The sequence below is a fragment of the Apostichopus japonicus genome, chromosome 12, assembly GCF_037975245.1.
Source record: "Apostichopus japonicus isolate 1M-3 chromosome 12, ASM3797524v1, whole genome shotgun sequence".
NCBI lineage: Eukaryota > Metazoa > Echinodermata > Holothuroidea > Aspidochirotida > Stichopodidae > Apostichopus > Apostichopus japonicus.
In genome coordinates, this window is record NC_092572.1 from 901,119 (window position 1) to 920,733 (window position 19,615).

The 19,615-nt window shown below is 34.0% G+C and overlaps 1 protein-coding gene across 1 annotated transcript; it reads right to left on the bottom strand.

Moving 5' to 3' along the window:
* Positions 1 to 6,386: 6,386 nt before the first annotated feature.
* On the bottom strand, positions 6,387 to 18,998 carry LOC139977521 (uncharacterized). The gene is made up of 16 exons (XM_071986876.1): positions 18,848 to 18,998; positions 18,417 to 18,746; positions 17,941 to 18,252; positions 14,212 to 14,334; positions 13,503 to 13,521; positions 13,200 to 13,270; positions 12,663 to 12,681; positions 12,397 to 12,473; positions 11,928 to 12,098; positions 11,560 to 11,670; positions 11,056 to 11,228; positions 10,713 to 10,832; positions 9,992 to 10,106; positions 9,257 to 9,350; positions 8,603 to 8,684; positions 6,387 to 7,668 (listed from the first exon to the last, which is right to left on the bottom strand). The coding sequence occupies exons 1-16, from the start codon at positions 18,906 to 18,908 to the stop codon at positions 7,543 to 7,545; spliced, it is 2,004 nt and encodes a 667-aa protein (XP_071842977.1). The 5' UTR covers positions 18,909 to 18,998; the 3' UTR covers positions 6,387 to 7,542.
* Between the last annotated feature and the right edge of the window lie 617 nt (positions 18,999 to 19,615).

The following is a 19,615-nucleotide window of genomic DNA, read 5'->3' on the forward strand; positions in this document are numbered from 1 at the left end:
AAAAGGTGTGCGTCCGGCCGGCCATTGGCGTATGTCAAATATTGTTGAATCTATCATTGACTGTACGGAACGTCATTACATGTCAAAGCTAAATGTGGAGAAACCTGACTTTTGTCAAGTGAGGAAGGAAATAGGGAAGACTTTGCTTAGTGTATTAGATAAGAAGTCTCCACATTCTGTCAACGAATGGAAAAAGTTATGGAAAGTGATCTCAAAGGAGTTATTTTAACAGGTCTGCTGCACACAGACGAGTATTCATCGAAGGATGCTTCCAGCTCAAAGAGCTCTTGTGTTAGTCTTCGTTATCCAGATCTGAGAGAATATTTTTTAGGACATCGTTTTCTACATGCAGTCAACGACAAGAAATTTATAAAACATTATATCAAAAATAATCTTCAAAATAAAGACTTTAAAGATGCATTAAGGTACATTTGCGGCATTAATAGTGACGTAGACAAAACACATTTCAAAATGAAAGTTTTTTGACACTAAAGAAGAAGGATATGTGGGATGATTATATAGATTGCTTTTATGAAGTACAAGACCCAGAAGTTAAAAAACAATAGTTAACTCTATGGACAAAAACGAGGAGATCACGGTTAAACAGGTAGACTGCAAGTATCATAAACACAATGTGACGTTCTTCTCTACCTTCTGTAAGTATGTTGTTATGTAACCAACCTATTCATCTGCCCTATTACGTAACATATGCTATCATTTCTCCGAGTCTTCCAATTGTTATACGATCCCAGATGCGCTCACGCGTTCTACATAACTGGAACTCGCCAACAAATTGTTTCTGCAGACTTCGTGAGTATTCATACCCTACTAGAACATTCCTTTACACTCCGGGTATAAAAGCCGCAGACTCCCCATTGAGCGCCTTCTCCATTTTCTCCGTTCGTTCCGTTAAGAGGTTGCATACAATGCTCCACATCTCTAATGGTTCCGTGGTTTTAATTACTGTGCCCGTATTAAACGCAGTATATATTTAACTCCATACTTCTCCATTGTCGGAACTCCAACATACTACCTTCTCTAGTGGATTCTCGTCGCTCTACCTGAACTGTCTCTACATCCAGCCGAACTACTTCAACCCTTCTATAGCAAACCTGGAAACTGTCCGACTAGCCGCACTAATGTAACTCCAATCCGGCGAAAGTCAGCAACTCTCCCTCGGCTCTCCTAGGTCCAGAAAGACGTTAAATGAATTACGAAACTGTAGTTATTTATTACGTTCATATTTATTCTTTGTTCTACCATGTAAATAGCTTATTAAATGCTCTAAACTTACTTTCATCCTTATGTTCTCCTTTTTATGTCACGAAATCTGTTCTCCACGTTAAGTATGAGAACGGCCGCGTAACAATGTGAAGAGATTGATCAGATCTGTTATGCTAAAACAATAATAAATTTAAATTTTTAAATGTTATTTTAGCAAATATTTACTTAACCTCGCTTTAGACAACTAACATGTCATGATAATTGTCTGTTTTTGCTTTACCGAGTAAATTTTTATTTATGAGCATTTGATAAACGATTTAATCCGACTCTTTCAATTTTTATAGAGGACGGTGTTTCATATTTGTGTTAACCATATGTAAAGATGCTTGGCTAGTCAAGTATAAGAACTATATTGTAATGATATTTCATAACAAATAACATTGCAAGCTTTGTTAATATCAACCTTAGGGTGTTAATTACATTGCCTTTTAATTCCATATATGGTATACACAAGGGGCAACGTGGTAATTAAAGTTTAGAATTTACAACCTTATGGTTGTTTGAGAGACCAATATTCATAGTTAGATAACGTTTCGATAACGTTAACACTATTTAGAAGAAAAGTATACATTTACAATTCTGTCTATCTGATTTTCAACAGTACCATCGCGACATGATAATTTTTGAGGGCATACCTGATATATCCTCTTTCGTCCATCTACTCATACCGAATGTTAGCGAGTAGTCATGCTTAGAAGGGAACTCCAAAAGCGACAAGAAGCTGAAGTTATTCCTTTAGTCAGATGGATCGCTAGTATGCCCATAGTAACCCTTCAGTAATTGCCTTTCCTGTCTAATTTATATTAGTTACAGTGACATCACTACGTACTACAATATGTACAAATCTTTCCAAACAGTTTAGTCAATGCTAGCAGTACTATCAGAAATGTTTACATGGGATAAGCATCGAGTTTAACATTATCAATATTTATTGATGAGATTTAGAAGTTATATGTTTGACAGTGTCTCCATAATATTACAATGGCTACAGTTCTAACACTTCTGTTCAGTTTTAGATTCCACGATTGCGATATGGACACATTTTCTCGCGACACTATCAAAACGCTAAATCAGGCTACGTCACGCTATCGAAAGTGTGTTATGCATTTGCAAACTACTTGTTGTCTCTTAACATATTATGAACTCAAGTACGATATAAGATACCAAGTTAAACTATGAAATGAGCATTTTCATACATTGCTCGTCCTCGACCTTATATTTCTCAAACGAACACAATTTCAAGCAGAGATCATTGTACAATGCTACTGTGATCTGAGCTGTGCTATTAAAATGTATTTCAGTTATTTCAGAGGTTAACCTCATATATAACCTCAAGTTGCGTACTGTACCAAATGTGGTTTAAGTTAAAAATATGTCGTAAACATTGTGACAATTTATCGTATAATCAACTGTAGATTATATGTTAACGCAGAAGAGACAGAGTGGTGGACTTCAGTTTTCATATCTGCATGTGATTTCTTATCGTGTTATTTAAAAAAAATAACAGCGCGCAGACAGTCAAGTAGCTCCCTCTGTGAAATGTTCACAAACAACATAATATAAACCCTGGTCACTACAAATTAGTCTTTGTTCACAATTGCCACTACCATTTATAACCGGAGCCGAAGGACAGATAAGAGTACAGATACAGAAGCTGAACTTATTCTGATCTCATTAAAACCGTATATGTAAAAAAAACTCGGCCTTTTGGCTAAGATCGTATTTAGTATTATGTTCCACTTTCGAGGGGAATTGTGATACACACTGACAATGATTACACATTCAAAGTCTCGCCGAAAAGGACTGAGGTTGAAAGCGGATCAGTCGATCGGTTGTTTTGTTTTACGTGCCCAGGTTCTTACCTGGTGACTTTTCTTAACAAGTATATGTAAATATACGGTTATGACCAGATAATTTACAATGCTACCGCTTTTCGTTTTCTTCCATAATCCTGGTTCCTGTTTTTATTAAGTACAATACAAACAGTCACGAAGAGCAGGCATTATATAAAGCGTAACAGCGTCACCTTATTGATGGCAAACATTGAGCTCTTGACGAGTTGGAAAACAAAGGGAAACAGCGCGATTAAGAGAATGAAAATGACTTACATCATTTGGCATAAGTTTACTTTTTCAAACTTGACCTTTTTTTGGTAACATGCTTAGGTAGAGTTATAAGACTGAGTACAAAAAAAGAGACAAACAATAAGTAGCATTAACAAAAGTCGTGGAATAAGAAGCCAACGTCATTTTTCATTAAGCTGTCAAATTGATAATTCATTGCATAGCAGTATTGCTGTTCCTTAACTGCTATAATTTATTGGAACTTTCAAAACAGCTCAAATTAGCTATGGGATTAATTTGGTGGGGATGTGCTATGTATAGCACAGGGAAGTTCAAAGTTTCCTCTGCAAGTTATGTTTTTCCATCAAATAGAAACGTTCGCCAAAGCGTATGATTCACAATCAATTTCATTGTAATTTAAGGCACCCAAAACATAGCGATTGGAGATTATTAGCTGGGGGGGGGCGAGTAAAATATTCGTATTTGTAGTTTAAAAAATTGTTAGAGAAAGGACATAAACGTGGGCAGTCTCTTATTTATGCACTCTCACGTTGTTTGACGTCAGTAACTAATATTACCGTGAATAGCGATTAATTATTTTTTAATGTTATGCAGTATACATAACATAAAAATATATGTGGTTTACTCTTTTGGTGCAATTGTAAGTGTACAGTGGTTGATGGTACATAGCATAAAGAACGCAAGAGGAACGTGTTCTTAATTGTCAATTGACTCTTGCAATGGAGTTGCTTCCTCTATTGTTGTCCTGGTTGGAGTCACCGTTAATGTTACACGAAGCATATTATAATTAAGTCACACGATGTTAGTATTTAGCAGGCTGTCTGATCATCCTTGCACAGAGAAAATAAAATGCTTTTAATTCTCAGTCGACTATTTTAATGGACTTGCGCCCTCCATTTTCATTCTGTTTTGGTGTTAACATTAACGTTACACTAAGCTATAGGGTAATTAACACACATGTGTAAGTATTCAGCAGGGTGTTGTGGGTGATAATCGATCCAATACAATATTCGACATGTTGAACGGATTATCTGAAATTTTCTCTTTATCAACAAATATTTGTTTCAAATTGTATATTTATATTTAAGGTAACACAATCCTACACAGATGAATACGTTAATAATTAATGGGTGATTAATTTTTGGATATCAAATCGGAATCGTTGACTAAGCACAGTAGTATCATTGCGTCAAACTATACTAAACGCTCATGCTGTAAAAGAGGGTGTAGCTTTTGTTAAGAGTTGTTCAAAAATATCTCATTTCAGTTTTATATTAAGGCAATAATATCCAAGTACTGTTTGTTCTAACATTAGCAGTTTTCTTTAGTCAACTCTCTTGCAGGTTTTTGCTTCTTTGCAATTTGAATATTTAATATTCTTTTCAGTTGGACTATCTCCTCTGTGGAAAGTTCTGTATTGTCAATTTTATGTTACGCAGAATGCTTTCATTTTTTGTTTCTATACTAATAGTTTGACAACTTTGTTTGTAGTTTCTTTTTATTCGTGTTTCGTTGAAATTTGGTTAAATTCTGAGATGACTAGACTCCTGAATGACATGTTCATGCGTGAGAGGCAGGGAGAGGCGGAAGAACCGGATGCATTTAATGGATAAAGGAATCAATTAAAGGATGTAATAAGTTAAGCAGGTAAATATTATTCGTATTGACAACGCATTGTGATAACTCTAAAAACTAAATAAATGAGGGAGATGGGTAGAAAACATTTAACTAGGGAAAAACTACTTTTCATTAGGGTCATATTTATCATTTATAAATTCTCTTTGCTAAGAAGAATGAATTCTTAATATCAAACATGACCATATTGGTAATGATCTTAACATATTATTTGTTATGCAGTTATCTTTCCAGACGGACAAGCCTCGCCTTTTAGCCGTGATGGTTACGCAACCAACAACTACCAAAAACTTTAACAACAATGTCATAAAGACAATATTATGTCCAGTCCTGTAGCAGTCCTACTTGAATTCATGCTTGGTAGATATTAGGATGTCTAAATTGAATGCGTCATTACCTACGACCAGTTTTGACTACCTTGCTTTATGTGCCTGGTTACGTTGGTGTGTTTACAGGGGACTGGTCTCAACAGTTTGACGAATCACGATATTCTCAAAGAGCAAGACAGATATTTTAATAGAGATATAGAGGTGTAGGAAGGGGTGGGATGCTTTGAGATACGATGAGATGAGCAAAGTGAGACAGGGATCTTTGTTATGTGTTTAATCTTTCATTGTATGTTATAACAGCTATGAATGGAAACAAACTCGTTTCTATATACGACCGAAATTACAACAACGTTAAGTAATAACAAATGACAAATATTAGGATCACGTGATTTCTGTTCGGTTGTTAACAATTTGTCGTTAAGTGGTTCATATCTTTCACTTTTCCTTTCAACCTTGTTATATATTCAATAACGACGTGCGCTATGTAAACCTAACGGTGAGCTATTTCCTTGTAGAATACATCATATGTGTACTAAGTGGTATACTACTAGTGTGTGTCAGTCCATTTAGCCTTTGTAGGCATTTAGGAGGAAAACTCTTCCAAAAGGGAAAAAAGAATATGAAAAACTACACAAACTTAATACTGAAAAATAATTAAAGTATAAACTAAATATGAACTATTGTTTAATCCATAAAGTTACTTAGTACATAATGTAAGGCAAATTCATTTATTTAAAGATCGTGAGCCTATAGTACAGCAATGATACTCATATGTTATTCGTGTTCTGATTTTCATAAAGGGGCATACTGAATAATCGGGCAATCGGGCAGTTCCCAAGAGTCTAGAAAAATAGGGCCCAATGACTGTTTGTTTCAGTGTGGCCTATATCACTGTCAGTCTTTCCCTGTTGTCATGTCTGCCGAGAGGGCTCAGGGGATACATCGGTCTGGTCCTGGTTGAGATTATAGGTCCAAGAAAATAAAGAACAACATAAGAAAAGATAAAAAGGAATCCAATTACGTAATTGTATCGTTACCTGAATTAACTAGTAGGTCAATATTTGAATTATACGATGGTGTTGTAAATATATTCATTTTAAACAAAATTGAACAATGAACTACTAGAAAGACGCACAGAGAAAGTATTTGTGAACTCATCATTAAATTTTACTTTATCTTTGAATGTGATCTAAGCTTGATGAATGGAAGAGAAATTGTGATCTTGTTACCAGAAAATCAGGGAAAATTACGGTAGCCACCAAAACGATATGCAATGTACAAGGCAGAGAGCGTAGAGAAATGTATAACATACAAGTATGTTACTGTTTACTATAATTACAGACTGAGTCTGACTTTTCGGCATCTATCGAATGGATACATTTACTACACTAGCTTTAGAAAGAAAATATGAAGATAAAATTATCGAATAAGAAACTTATGAGTAAATGTGTAACCTATATGTTGAGGAAATTAGTGAAACGTTAACCACAGTAGATTTGTTACGTTCTATAGCTTTCAACTGACTGACTCTGTCAATGTTATCTATATTTATGGAATATATCATAAACTTTTGATGTTGTTAATTTCAAGAGAATGAAAAAAGAGTATTTGAATTTTATGTCTACTAGCCTTGTCAAGACGTCAATACAAACATTACAGAATACAGACGATCACATCAAACATACTTATTGTAACCACAGAGAACAACAAGTTGACTTCTAAAAAGGGAAACATTCCAATGCGTTGATAACCTTATTACGAAACATAGTAGTATCAAAATATGCGAGAAGTGATTAGGTGAAGAACGGTTAACTAGAAATGGCATGTCATTGGTGAGGTCCAATGATATGTTGAAACAGCCCATGAAAGATCAAAGTTGCATTTGTTGTTTTTACAAAGTGTTTAAAAGTTATGCTAAACATGTACAGCATAATAATAATAAATCACAGAAAGTAAGCCAATTGATACCAATGAGAACCCGGGTCTACTATCGTGCATGATGAATATTTAAATGCGGATGTAAACCCTGTTGTAGTATCATGAGATCTCACGGAAGTACTGGTCAATAATGACTGACGATAAGAATATATGTGACACACTGTTATACTCTATAATATGATATATGTGTAGGTAGCTCCTGTAGCTTCAGGGATTCTTGAGGTTTCGTAGCAATTACCAATCACCAGCACGAGAACCTAGTCACACCCAGTTCACACTCCAGCATGGTAAATTTGTTCTGCATAGGTAGGTTGAGCGGTATCAGGGGCTCTCATAGGTAAATACGTCGTAGGTATCGGTATCTCGTAAGAACTGTCCGCGATTAATTTCTCAAATATCTGTTAAGGGATAATGCAGGGACTTTTGCAAGATACTTTCACAATATAAATGCTAAATACAATATGCAACGTTGCCTGAACTGACCTTACAGACTTTCTTTACATAAAAGGTACAATCAAATATAGAGAAATTATATATGAGAAGTTGTAAATAAGTTAGATATGAACATTTCTGTGAATCTCTTTAAGCTGGTTATACGAGACAGCTGTATAATTACAACGATCCTCTATCGATTATAAACTATTATTACACACACTGCCTAACGTTAAGCTGATAATATGACACTGCTATATAATCACAACTATCCATTAAAGATTATTATTATGACACTGCGTAACGTCAAGCTGGTAACATGCTACTGCTGTACAATTACAACTACCATTATCGGTTATTTATATACACTTTTTAACGTAAAGCTACATATTCAGTTACATCACTTTTTGTACGTGACATAGTACATCATGGTGCTCGACATAAGAACGTTATTGTGAATAAAAAGCCGTTTACTTCAGTAAATTTGTGGCAGTTTTCTCTGTAAAATCATAAAATTTTATGAATTATATTACACGTTTCCATATTGCGTTAGTTATCAGAATGCTTTAGCTCGGTTGCTATCAACACCATATAAACTAAACCTCACTTAATATTCCATTCTCGACTTCATTCCCTACCCTTGGATTTCAATTTGACAGCGGGGATGACTAACATGATGCCAGTAAAGAATGCTGAATGAAGCAGGATTAGGATAGAGTTCATGAACTACTGTTTAAACTACCAACAGCTTGGTAAAACTCTTAATCTACTCTCAAGTCTCTGATACAATCTAGGAGAGATTTTTCCTTCATTGTGCATGTGTAACAATGCTAATTATACCACATTCGGATACGTAATGGTGACTGATAACTGTTCTAAAATGAGTATTAAATTACTTACTGCTACGAATGTTCCCCTCAAATGATGAATGGAAGGTCGAAGAGAACAGTTATGGTTCCAGCAATGGAACAAGATTTTATCTCTGCAAATGATTAAGAAATCAATTCAAATAGTGAATCAGCAGATGTAGTGTATTATTGTATATGTTTAATTTTAAAAATGAAACAAGAAGTGTTATACTAACAGACACATTTAGTAAGTTTTACTTTCATAATCATTTTTTCTTGTAAGATTTCCCAATAGAAATTGTGAAGTTATTACTTGGTTACATAAAGGACACTTTCGACGTTTTACATATCAATGAGAATTACATAGCTAAAGTAAAGTGACAATGGTAGCACTCACTTGGATGAAAGTACCTTGAAACAAACAAGTCAGCACTCCTTCAGATACTAAAATGTCCATTCATAGTAACCTATGTAAACTTAAGTATAAATAAGTAGTCCACAATAACTCTATTATATTAACATTTTAAATCCAACTTCAAAACTCGCATACACTGTTCGAGGGTTGTACAACCTACAATAATTGTTAAATATTATTTTTCAAATAGAAAAATACAGAACTGATTACAAAACCGGCTTAAACTAGTAGGCAATGTGTTCACTCGGGCACTTATATAACGAAAGGGTAATTTAGGGATTGACTTCTTACTTTATCTGCAAGTACTTCTCCGGCCAGGGTACTGATGGTGTGACCGCTTCTTCGTCAAAGCTAACTTCTTTGTCCACAGGAAATGGTGAGTTTCCTATGAGATGTGCGAGTGTAGAAACATTGAAACTAGTATATATATGATATAGCCAACTTGTGTATTGAGGTAACACCAGACATGTCTTTCAACGCAGTTGTACAGCTGGGTGTCTGTCATGAATGTTATCAAACTCACCTATTCCCTTCTTGCACTCACTTTATTTATACATAATACTACCAATTGTTAAAGATGCTGTAATTAATTTCAGACAACAAAAGTCTGAAATAGTGCTCATGTCTCTTCTTCTAGTTAACTAACCTTAAATACAGCTAAGAGCAGTATTTTGTGATTTTACAATTTGGTACTGGATTGCAATCAATGGCATGTTATGTACAATATATCTAGGTGTCTAAATAGATTACTATTATAAGTTGATTTTCATAAAGAATATTTACATGTTTTTTTCCTAAAAATTAGTGTAATTATTGACGTTAATTAGTATTAATTAAAATTAAAAAAACTTGAGTAATCTTTGATGTATATGTATATTAGTAGAAATAAATGTTGTCAATCAAATTCAATTTACTAATAAAATGTTGTGTAATTGATGTACTTTTCTATTTTACTAAGCAACGTATTTTGTTATCGGACTCTATATTTTTTGCTACAATTATTTCGTTATTATTAAATTTCTTTACCAGCTGCCATAATCTCCCATATTACTACTGCTGTAGACCACACGTCACTGGATTCTGTATACTGATTCAACAGTAACATTTCAGGTGGAAATTGGTTCAAAGTTATCGTAGGAATCTGAAAACGAAGTAGTAATTTATAACAAACACAATTAATTTATTTTGTTAATATATTTATATTTATTCTGGTTATACTAATTTACAATTGTACACTTCAATACACTCACAACTGTTTTTTGATTTCTTAAATCGAAATGATGATAAGTTATATTGGAAAGTTATTCGATTGTGCTATGGGATGTCATTCCATATAGAGAGGTTGTGATCAAGAGTAAGCAGTGTCCAGGATAGCGGAGAATATTTCATTGCATTTGTGAAAAAAACAATTTAGAGCGTTACATGTATGATATTGAAATTTAAAGAGCTTTCTATTAAAACAATAATAACAATAATGTACTTGGGTAATAAATTCCACAAAATTATACCAAAACTCAAAGAGAACAAGCGATTCAGCTGGAGTACTGTTCCTTTTTTTCTCTTTTTTTTTTTTTTTTGCTTCATCTAAATAAAGGTTTACATCTTAGACTCCATTATCCTTTAAAAAAAGAAAAACTTTTTTTGATTATGAAGACAGTACAAGTAATTAAATAAATAAATAACTATAATTATTAAACAGACGTAGAACAAAGTCATAACAAGGTCGATTAATAAATGAGTTATTTACCTGTGCTTTCTTAAGACCAGCTATTTTTGGTGCATCGCCGGCCAGACAGAAGTCAAATAATTTGACCTGCCCTTCCTTGGTTAGTAAAACCTTTTTAGTTGTTAAGCCAGGGTGAAGGAACTGACAGAATATGAAAACCAATAAGTTAAGCAGTTATTACATAATTAAGAGACACAAATTTCTCACTTATACCTTTGTGTTTGACTGAAAACTTGTTTGTTTGAAGAAATGTTAGATACGAATAGCAATTTTACAACCAACAGTGATGAGGTTGATCTGATGATATAGGACTAAATAAAGAACAGTATTTGGCTGATAACTTAGGCAAGTTTACATTTCTTACCCCAAATGTCTTAAGGATGTCCATTCCTTCCAAAACTCCAGCTACGTGTTTGATGACGTCAGGAACTGACAACGAGCTACAACAGTAGTAGTCTCCTTTATTTTTAGTATCACGTGACAAGACGCTATGCAGATTTTCACAATTGAGATGCTCACTAATAAGAAACAGTTTACCTAACAATAGAAGAAATCAAAGTTTTATTTCAACAGATAAATCTCCATCAATATTGAAATTTCATATAATATGATTCTAATCGCAATGAAAACTGGCTAGCTTAATGGTCAATTCGAATTATTATCTCTGTTAATGTAATCCCTGATTTAGTCATGTTCGGACAATATATAATGATTCTTGACTTGATCAGACTATCTTGTCGACTATAGTTGGTCCATGAGAACTTTATCTTAATAAACTTGGTACTTTTAATGCAAACGATTAGATGCACGTTCCATCTTTTCCTATTAGTACGTTCTTTAAACATGTAAAAGGACAATAACAACTCACTGCTTTGGATAGATATAGCCTCGATCTTTGCTAGATGGTTCGATGCTGGTAATTCGAGACATTTTCTGATGTAAGCCTCCCAATGAATTTCTTTCTTTCTAATGAGCTTTTCTGAAAAAAAATTACAGAAAAAGCTCAGTTACAAATAAAAGCGTGTTAACATTTATTAATCAAAATATTGCACAAGGTCACTTAATATAAGTTTAATATTTAATTGATAACAAATATAAGAGGAATTACCATTCAAGCCACCGAATTGTCGAATAGAACAAAGCGATGAAGACACCTGTAAGTTTTAATTAACTACATCAATATATGACTATGACGCTAACATCATCCTTGAATTAAAGATATTTGTTATCACCAACCTGTTAGTGTTGTTACTACAACACACTTATTGGTTTCCTCAGCAAGATTGACAGATCCCATCCATCTTTTGTAGATTTTTCCCATTTTGATATTTATGATGATGGAAATATCTTTCTCACTCAACATCCGGGGATCTTTTCCTGCAATCGCATCTGCTGTAGAATAGTAATCTGCCAAGGAATTAAGACTCGTAAAGGAAATAAACATCGCGAATACAGACCGTTACCTATAGTAATTTAGACCAAAGGTGTGTGTTGTAAGTCAGATTTAACAAAGGTAGCTATATAATATGTTTATGGCTATTGATTCTCTTTGAGAGGACATGTATGAATTAAAATAACCTATAAAACGTAATTTGTGAGTATATAAATAATTTGAACTTCATTTTCTTATTGTAATGTTGTAGTTTCGTTTAGGCCTTCAATTGATTCATGTCTTTAAAATTCGATTTATGTTGAGTAAACTTACTAGGTTCACTTCCTTCAGAATGGTGCGAGTTCTGCGAGTTGTCCTCGTCAACAGGTATCTCTGGTAATTCTTTCCTTCTACAGAAATAAACGACGGAAGAACTCAGACATTCCATGATAATGCATACCAAGAGAGTATTAGCAGCATTATACACCTTGTTATTACTTATAAGAAGCGTTACCTGCTAGTTTCGAAAACAATATAACTTTTGCATTTAAATATACACTTGATTCCAAAGATAGAGTAAATTGATAATTAAAACTCACCTTACTCCTTTTTGATTGACTGTAAATGAAGTAAATATTTTGGTAAATTCATTTTTCTATAATTGTTTTTGGTTTGGTTCAAGTATTGCAAGGTAAAAAATATTGATGTATAACATTTCGAAGCAACAGGTATGTAACCTCCATAAAATACAATATTTAGAAAACATATCTTGTTTTAATGTTTGAATATAGTGAATATAAAGTTCTGCATGTGAATGTAATACAGCAACATGAAATAATACCAATGAAATACAGAAAGTTTTTTTGTAGAATTCAACATTGATTTTAGTAAAAAAAAAGATTACTGTAACGCTAATGTTAGTATTGTGTCTTATTAACGTGTCTTATTAATGTGTCTTATGATTGTGCCTAATTAATGTGTCTTATTAATGTGTCATACATTAAAATGTATTAAGCATTATCGTAAGATACCAGTTCATAGCATTATGATATTATTCAGCATGAATCCTATAAAGGGTACCGTATTATGTGATCACTCTTATTTAAATTATGATTTGAAATCAAAATATCCCTTACTTGATTGATTGATATCTAAGGGTCCTTTAGCAAGTACTTTCATTGGATGACTTGAGCTGCTACTCTGGTTTCTAAACCAAAAGGAAACAAAATTGAAGGAAACAGTAAAAATTCACATTTGGTATCATCAATGTAAACAACTCTATTGGCTGTCTTATATACGGTGAAGATATTCGATAACCATAATTTTAGTAAATAATGTAGGGACTGGGTTCAGGAAAGATGGGGATGTGGGAGAGGGTTGGTGTGAGTGGAGCTGTTCACATGTAACAATCAGTAAAATATGCTATTCTCAAGACTCACCCTCGTCGGTTTCTTGACACTGTAAGCGAAGAAAGAAAGAATACATCATATTTTTAAACATTCTAAAGTGACCATCGATTACAGAGAAGCTCGAAAAGGTAACAACACGATGTCCAAATCTCAAATGATAATTCCCCTCAAAATGTTCGTTACCTAAAGTAGAAAACCAATCTGGTCTACAATGATGTTTCCTTGGCTGATTCTTTTGCACATTGCAGCAATTTACTCCAAGCGTAATATACAATGATTTAACAGCACCATCTACATCGCCTAACCCCCCCCCCCCCCACCAAGTCATTCGCCTTCTTTATCTAATGTATGAAATAATATATAAATCCAATGTCAGAATCGTAAATTGTCGAGGTCATTGAACAAACTTACTATATGATATTTATAATCATAGGACTGTGAAATGGTAACACTTTCGTTCTGCCTCATGTTATTGCAAGAACTTGCATTTTACTACACTGTGCTCGTTATTTATAGAAGGTACCAATGAAAAGAAACAAATGTACCAATGTTATCCAAACTGTCTTTCTATGATCACTTCGGGATTATGTTTGTTAACATTTTTCAATTATCTTTAAATTTGGTAAACTAATAAAAACCTGACTTGTTTTTTCAAATAAAGAACCTTTAAAGCTTTAAACTATTTTCATAGTTTCAATAATATTGAAAGTTCAACTGTTTGTACAATGCGTATACCTACATCTAACTTTCCTGACTGTGAAACAAGCACAAACTAACAGGCAACTGGAAATGGACCCGACAACACCAGCCACAATCACCCAAATGTTTTCTAAAGCGCTTTCTCCTATTGTTTGTACAGTTGCTGTAAGAAACAAGCAAAGAGAGTGTTCGTCTTTGAGGTGCGAGGAATCAGACTTCCGTCCATGACAACATAATATGAACGTGGTGATGACTTGTTGATTTACATGTAAATGTTACCCATTAACATACGTAAGCTTCTTTACTTAAAACCTGAATTGTTCAGACTATGTTATCATATGATGTACGAACGTCAACTAGCTACTACCTGCGTAAAAATGGACTTTTGTATAAACGAGCTGAAACAAAATGGAACTCCCACACCTATGGGTCTGTGGTAACAACTTGTTCACTAGTTTGATTAACTATCACTACCGCCTCCCGTCCCTCAGATGGAGGGTCATATTGCCATTAATTTCTTTAAATATTACTACATGTGTTATGCATGTCAAAAGAAGGGACTATAACACGTAAACATGTGTCGAATTAACCTTCATCGGCTGTGTCGAATACATCGACATTATCTCTAAAGAATAGTAATTCGGTCATTTTAAGCTGAAGTAAAATCTTACTCCTTTTCTGTTATGTATTTAGATCCTCTGCAAGCAAGCACTCGCGAAGAAGCCATCATTGGCTTATTAAAGCCACAAGCTGACCGAAGTCAGTCTCTTAGATATATATATATATATATATATATATATATATATATATATATATATATATATATATATATATATATATATATATATATATATATATACATCCCTATTGGCACTACAAGAAAGGCAGACGTTACGTGATATTTATTCAAGAGCAGGAGGTAAACACATTATTATTATTGCATAAGATATACATTTAATGTTCGTTATATTTACATAAATTCTATATTTGGGTTGACGAATAATCACAATAACGGGATGTCGAATTATCTCTACATTGTCCTATTTTGTCTATTTATATTATTCCTGTACTAAAGAAGAATCAATATGGATTTGAAAAAAAAACTATTTAAATTTTTAATCAACAGTTTGGTGTATGATAGACCAGCACAGTAGACAAGAAGCACATGTTACATTTATGTTAATATTCGACATGTAGGTATGTTCTTCGGTGTGTGTCGAATGAAGCAAAGTACGCCATGTCGAAATTTAGTGTCGAAGTTATCAAACTAGTTATGTCGATTACAGCACACAATGTCGATCACTACAAAGAATTAATCCGTCGCTGTATTCGTCTTAGTCGATCTACCTGACGAAGTTCACATACCGTAGAGGTCGGAGTTGGCAAACTATGCCAAACACCACACAACGTTGGTCTCGGAATAGCTTTGCTTTAAACCAAATTGTGACCTTTGAATTTGTCGCCAATTAAAAGCACTATGAAAGTTCATTTGACGAAGTTGCAGGAACGGCATTCAATTTTAGATTTTAATATTTCAGTTTGAAAAGAAGACACAAGAATGTCTAAGTGATCGTAAACTACACGCGGTACCCTGGTTGACCTTGTATTGACCTGAACAGCTGAAATACATCTATGCCTCGCTAGAAGAGGGAATGTTGTAACAATCTCTAACTGGTCGAACCTCTGTTCTGCAGATTGAGCTTATAATACACTAGTGCTGTTTTCTTTCTTTTTCCTTTCATAATACGTATGTTAGTTAAGGGGGGCGCTATATAGTTTCATTAGCTTCAGAGGCAACGTAATCTAAGTAGCTATTAACATAACTGTAAACATAACAGCGTTCATGGATCTTATCAAAACTGAACCTGCGTAAAGAAATAGAACTTTGAATCTGTGTTTTGCTAGAAGACTAGGAAAGAAGTTATACTCTAACATTTTTATAGATTTTAGTTCACAATTTAGTAGTTAGGAACAACGTTACATAGGTGTTGTCTCTTTTTGGATGGCGCAGTTTCACTTTATTTTCAAAACAGCTAACTGCACAACTCTACTGGGATATAAGAATACGTTGTGGATTTCAAGGATTACATAGCACACACACACAAATACAATTATTCAAGGAATCGATCTCATAAAAAAAAACTACTTTTATTTTCGGTTTAGATAAGGAGTAAATTAACTCACATTCTTGAAAGGTTTGATATGTAGCCTACATTCTGCATTCAGGTCAATAATCTACCAACGGAAACCGTGAATTGTCAGTAAAAAAAAACACAGAATTCAACCACCAATAATTCACTAATAGTATTGTTTTCTTGTTATGTTAACATCGGATCAAATTGATTTTTATATTTTTAGAGAATTGCAATAGTTGCAAACACAAAATTAGAAACACCAGTTATCATATGCATTTTACTGACATTGTAATCTAGGCTATTTTCGGGTTATAGAGCTAATATGATCAAGATATATTGTCGATACTTATTGCAAAGCAATGATCTTGAAAGAAGGTTTGGTGTTAGGCAAGACGGCATTGGGAAGATATGTATGTAAATGTATAGTCTATGTTTCATTACTTTAGTATTGAAAAGACGTTCAGAAGAATACGAGGAAGGGAACGGGGGGAAGCTAGTAGATCGCTTATAAATTGTAAATAACTATATATGAGCAAAGAAGCTATACTAGCATGGTATGGTCGCAATATGAACTATGTATGTAATAGAAGTAACGGTTCAGGAAAATGCCGTGTTTAATGCATTGGAACGGTAAAGACAAGTAAAGTTAATATCGTTCCCTAACTTGTGACTATCGTTTAGATGGGACCTGCATTAGCTATCTAATGAACGAGGACGGAAAGCATCTTATAACACAATAAATAATACATGTCCGTATTTGACATGTAACTAGAATGAAAAGAAGAAGAATATTAACTAACATGATACAGAGAAACATGGTTCCTGCTTACTCTGTTCAACTAACCATGTATGAATAGATCTTCTGGCTACACCACCACACAATTATAAACTATAAAGTAGCGCCAACTCAAATTCAAAGTAACAATAGGAATGCAAGATTACTTTTCATAATGTAAATGAGGGTTGTCTGGCGGATTGTTAGGAATGTATAACCTGGTCACTACACATTTGTCTTTGTTCACAATGTTCATTAATACTCGGAGCCGAAAGACATATAACAATACAGGTACAGAAGTTGCATTTGCATTTGCATATAGAAAATGTGCGCGATATGTGCGTCTGATAATTTTGCTGCCCTTACAAGAAATATTAAAAATTTCGATTGTAATTTTGGGGTTGTAATTTTCCGCTTCTTTGAAAGATTATTTTACTCCAAGGCAGAAAATGTTGGGTTTTACGAATTGAAGGTAATGATATATTTGTCATTTGCAAGTTTCGCCTGATGTGTTGAATCCATGTTTAACTAGCAAATAACAATCTATTTTGTATTTTAAGCAAATTTATCTTTCATTTACCAACGTGGTGACAAATTCAACTGACAGAAACTAAGATGTAACTCACAGAAGTATGTTTGTATATATGTATTTTGGATCCTTCTGCAAGCAGGAACCCTCGAAGAAATCTCATTGGCTTATCAGAGCCGCAAGCTGACCGAAGTCATTCTCTTAGATTTATATTTAACGTCCATGGTTAGGAATTGTCAATTGTCGACAACTCTGTAAGTGGACGACATACATTAATCTTGGAGGGACTCGAAATGGGGACCTAATGATTGGAAGAAGTAATAAACTTACCGTGTTGATTGCTTCCAACCAATATCGACAGGGAAGCTGTTTGCTTGGAAATGTAGGGACCCTCCACAGAACAATGTAACTTGAAATTAGAGCTGGCATCGTGCACAGTATAATATGAAATTGCGGCTGTTCCGTTATTAAAGGTTTCAGTAGATACCTCCGTCTTCGTTCCGTTGTTAACGTACCATGTAATTGAAATGGGTAAAACTGCGTCTAGAACTTTGCATTGAATAGTTTCATTCTTATTAGGCATGATCATTAAAGAGTTTTCACCTGTCACGTTACCTCCATTCAATAGGACAACTGGAGTGACTGTTAAAATGTAAACAGAAGAAATCAAATGTACATTATACTGTGTTTATAAAATGTTAAACTTGAAAATACAAAAAAAAGCAAATAAAACCTTGCAGTCCTTGTTGAAATAAATGCATGTATTCCCTATTAAATAATGCATGTAACGAAAGTGAGGAATTTACCTTGTAATTTCAAGAAGAACTTCGTAACTATCAGATATTTACGGCGACAAGAGTACATCGCTTGGTTTTCTTCACTGCATGGCGTAGTAATCATCATAGAATGATTAAGCAAGCTACAATTATTAAGCTTGACCATCTCGTTTGTGGATACCACAAACGTAGCCTTAGCTAATATTTTGTTTTCCCCGTCATTGTACCACGAAACTGTGTCTTCTTTTGACGCTTTGCAAATTAAACATTTTGAAGAATGGCGTAAACATGTACAGTCGACAAAAGTACTATTTGTAGAGCTGTCCTTACTGCTACAAATAAGGTCATCTCGCTTCTCTCCTGCAACATAAAAATAAGAATATATAATAATTGTACAAGGAAACACATGGCTCTTATATCGGTGTTGAAATATAATAATTTATACATATAATGATAATTACCTTTCGCAAGAAGAACAAGCGTAATAAAAAGGAAAGAGAGAACTTGCACTGACGAAAACATTGTCCTTTGTCGTATGGATGGCTCGTTACAGTCATCATCATCATCGTTCAATCTTCCAGGTGACGATTGATTGTAACAATAATAGAAACAATATAAGTTTTGTATGCAGAATTATAATATGAAAGTGAAATCAGTATGCCTCTACGGCTATCTGTAATCGACTTCCAATTTGAAATCACGGTTTTGTGTTAAGTGAACTAACAACAGATACTTCTGCATTGTTTCTAAATCTAAATTGAATGTATGCCTGTTGCTTGTCCTGTTCTCCAAACAGCCTAGAGTTGCTGCATATATTATGGAATTAAGGCCCAGACAACATGGTGATATTTATTAATTGCTTAACAATGATGTTAATAAATTTGCACAAATGTTAGTAAAAGGAGGTTTCAAAAGTTAATATGTGTACCAACGAATCTATATTGTATAGCAAGAGAAAAATTATTTAGGCAGAGGTTTATTAACTATATGACTGTTTTAAACGCAGAACATATCGTAATCATGCATTCAACTTGCGGCCTACGAGTAAACCGAACTGGTGAGCTTATATGTAGAGTGAGCGGATCCCGTCCTCAAATATCACTACGATGGGAGATAAGTAATATCAACAGCCTCCAATTCACAACAAAAGAACCCATTTCACAGGATATTAGTGGTACATGGGACACATACATATCTCCCGAGTACACAGTGTCAGTGTGTGGTGGGTT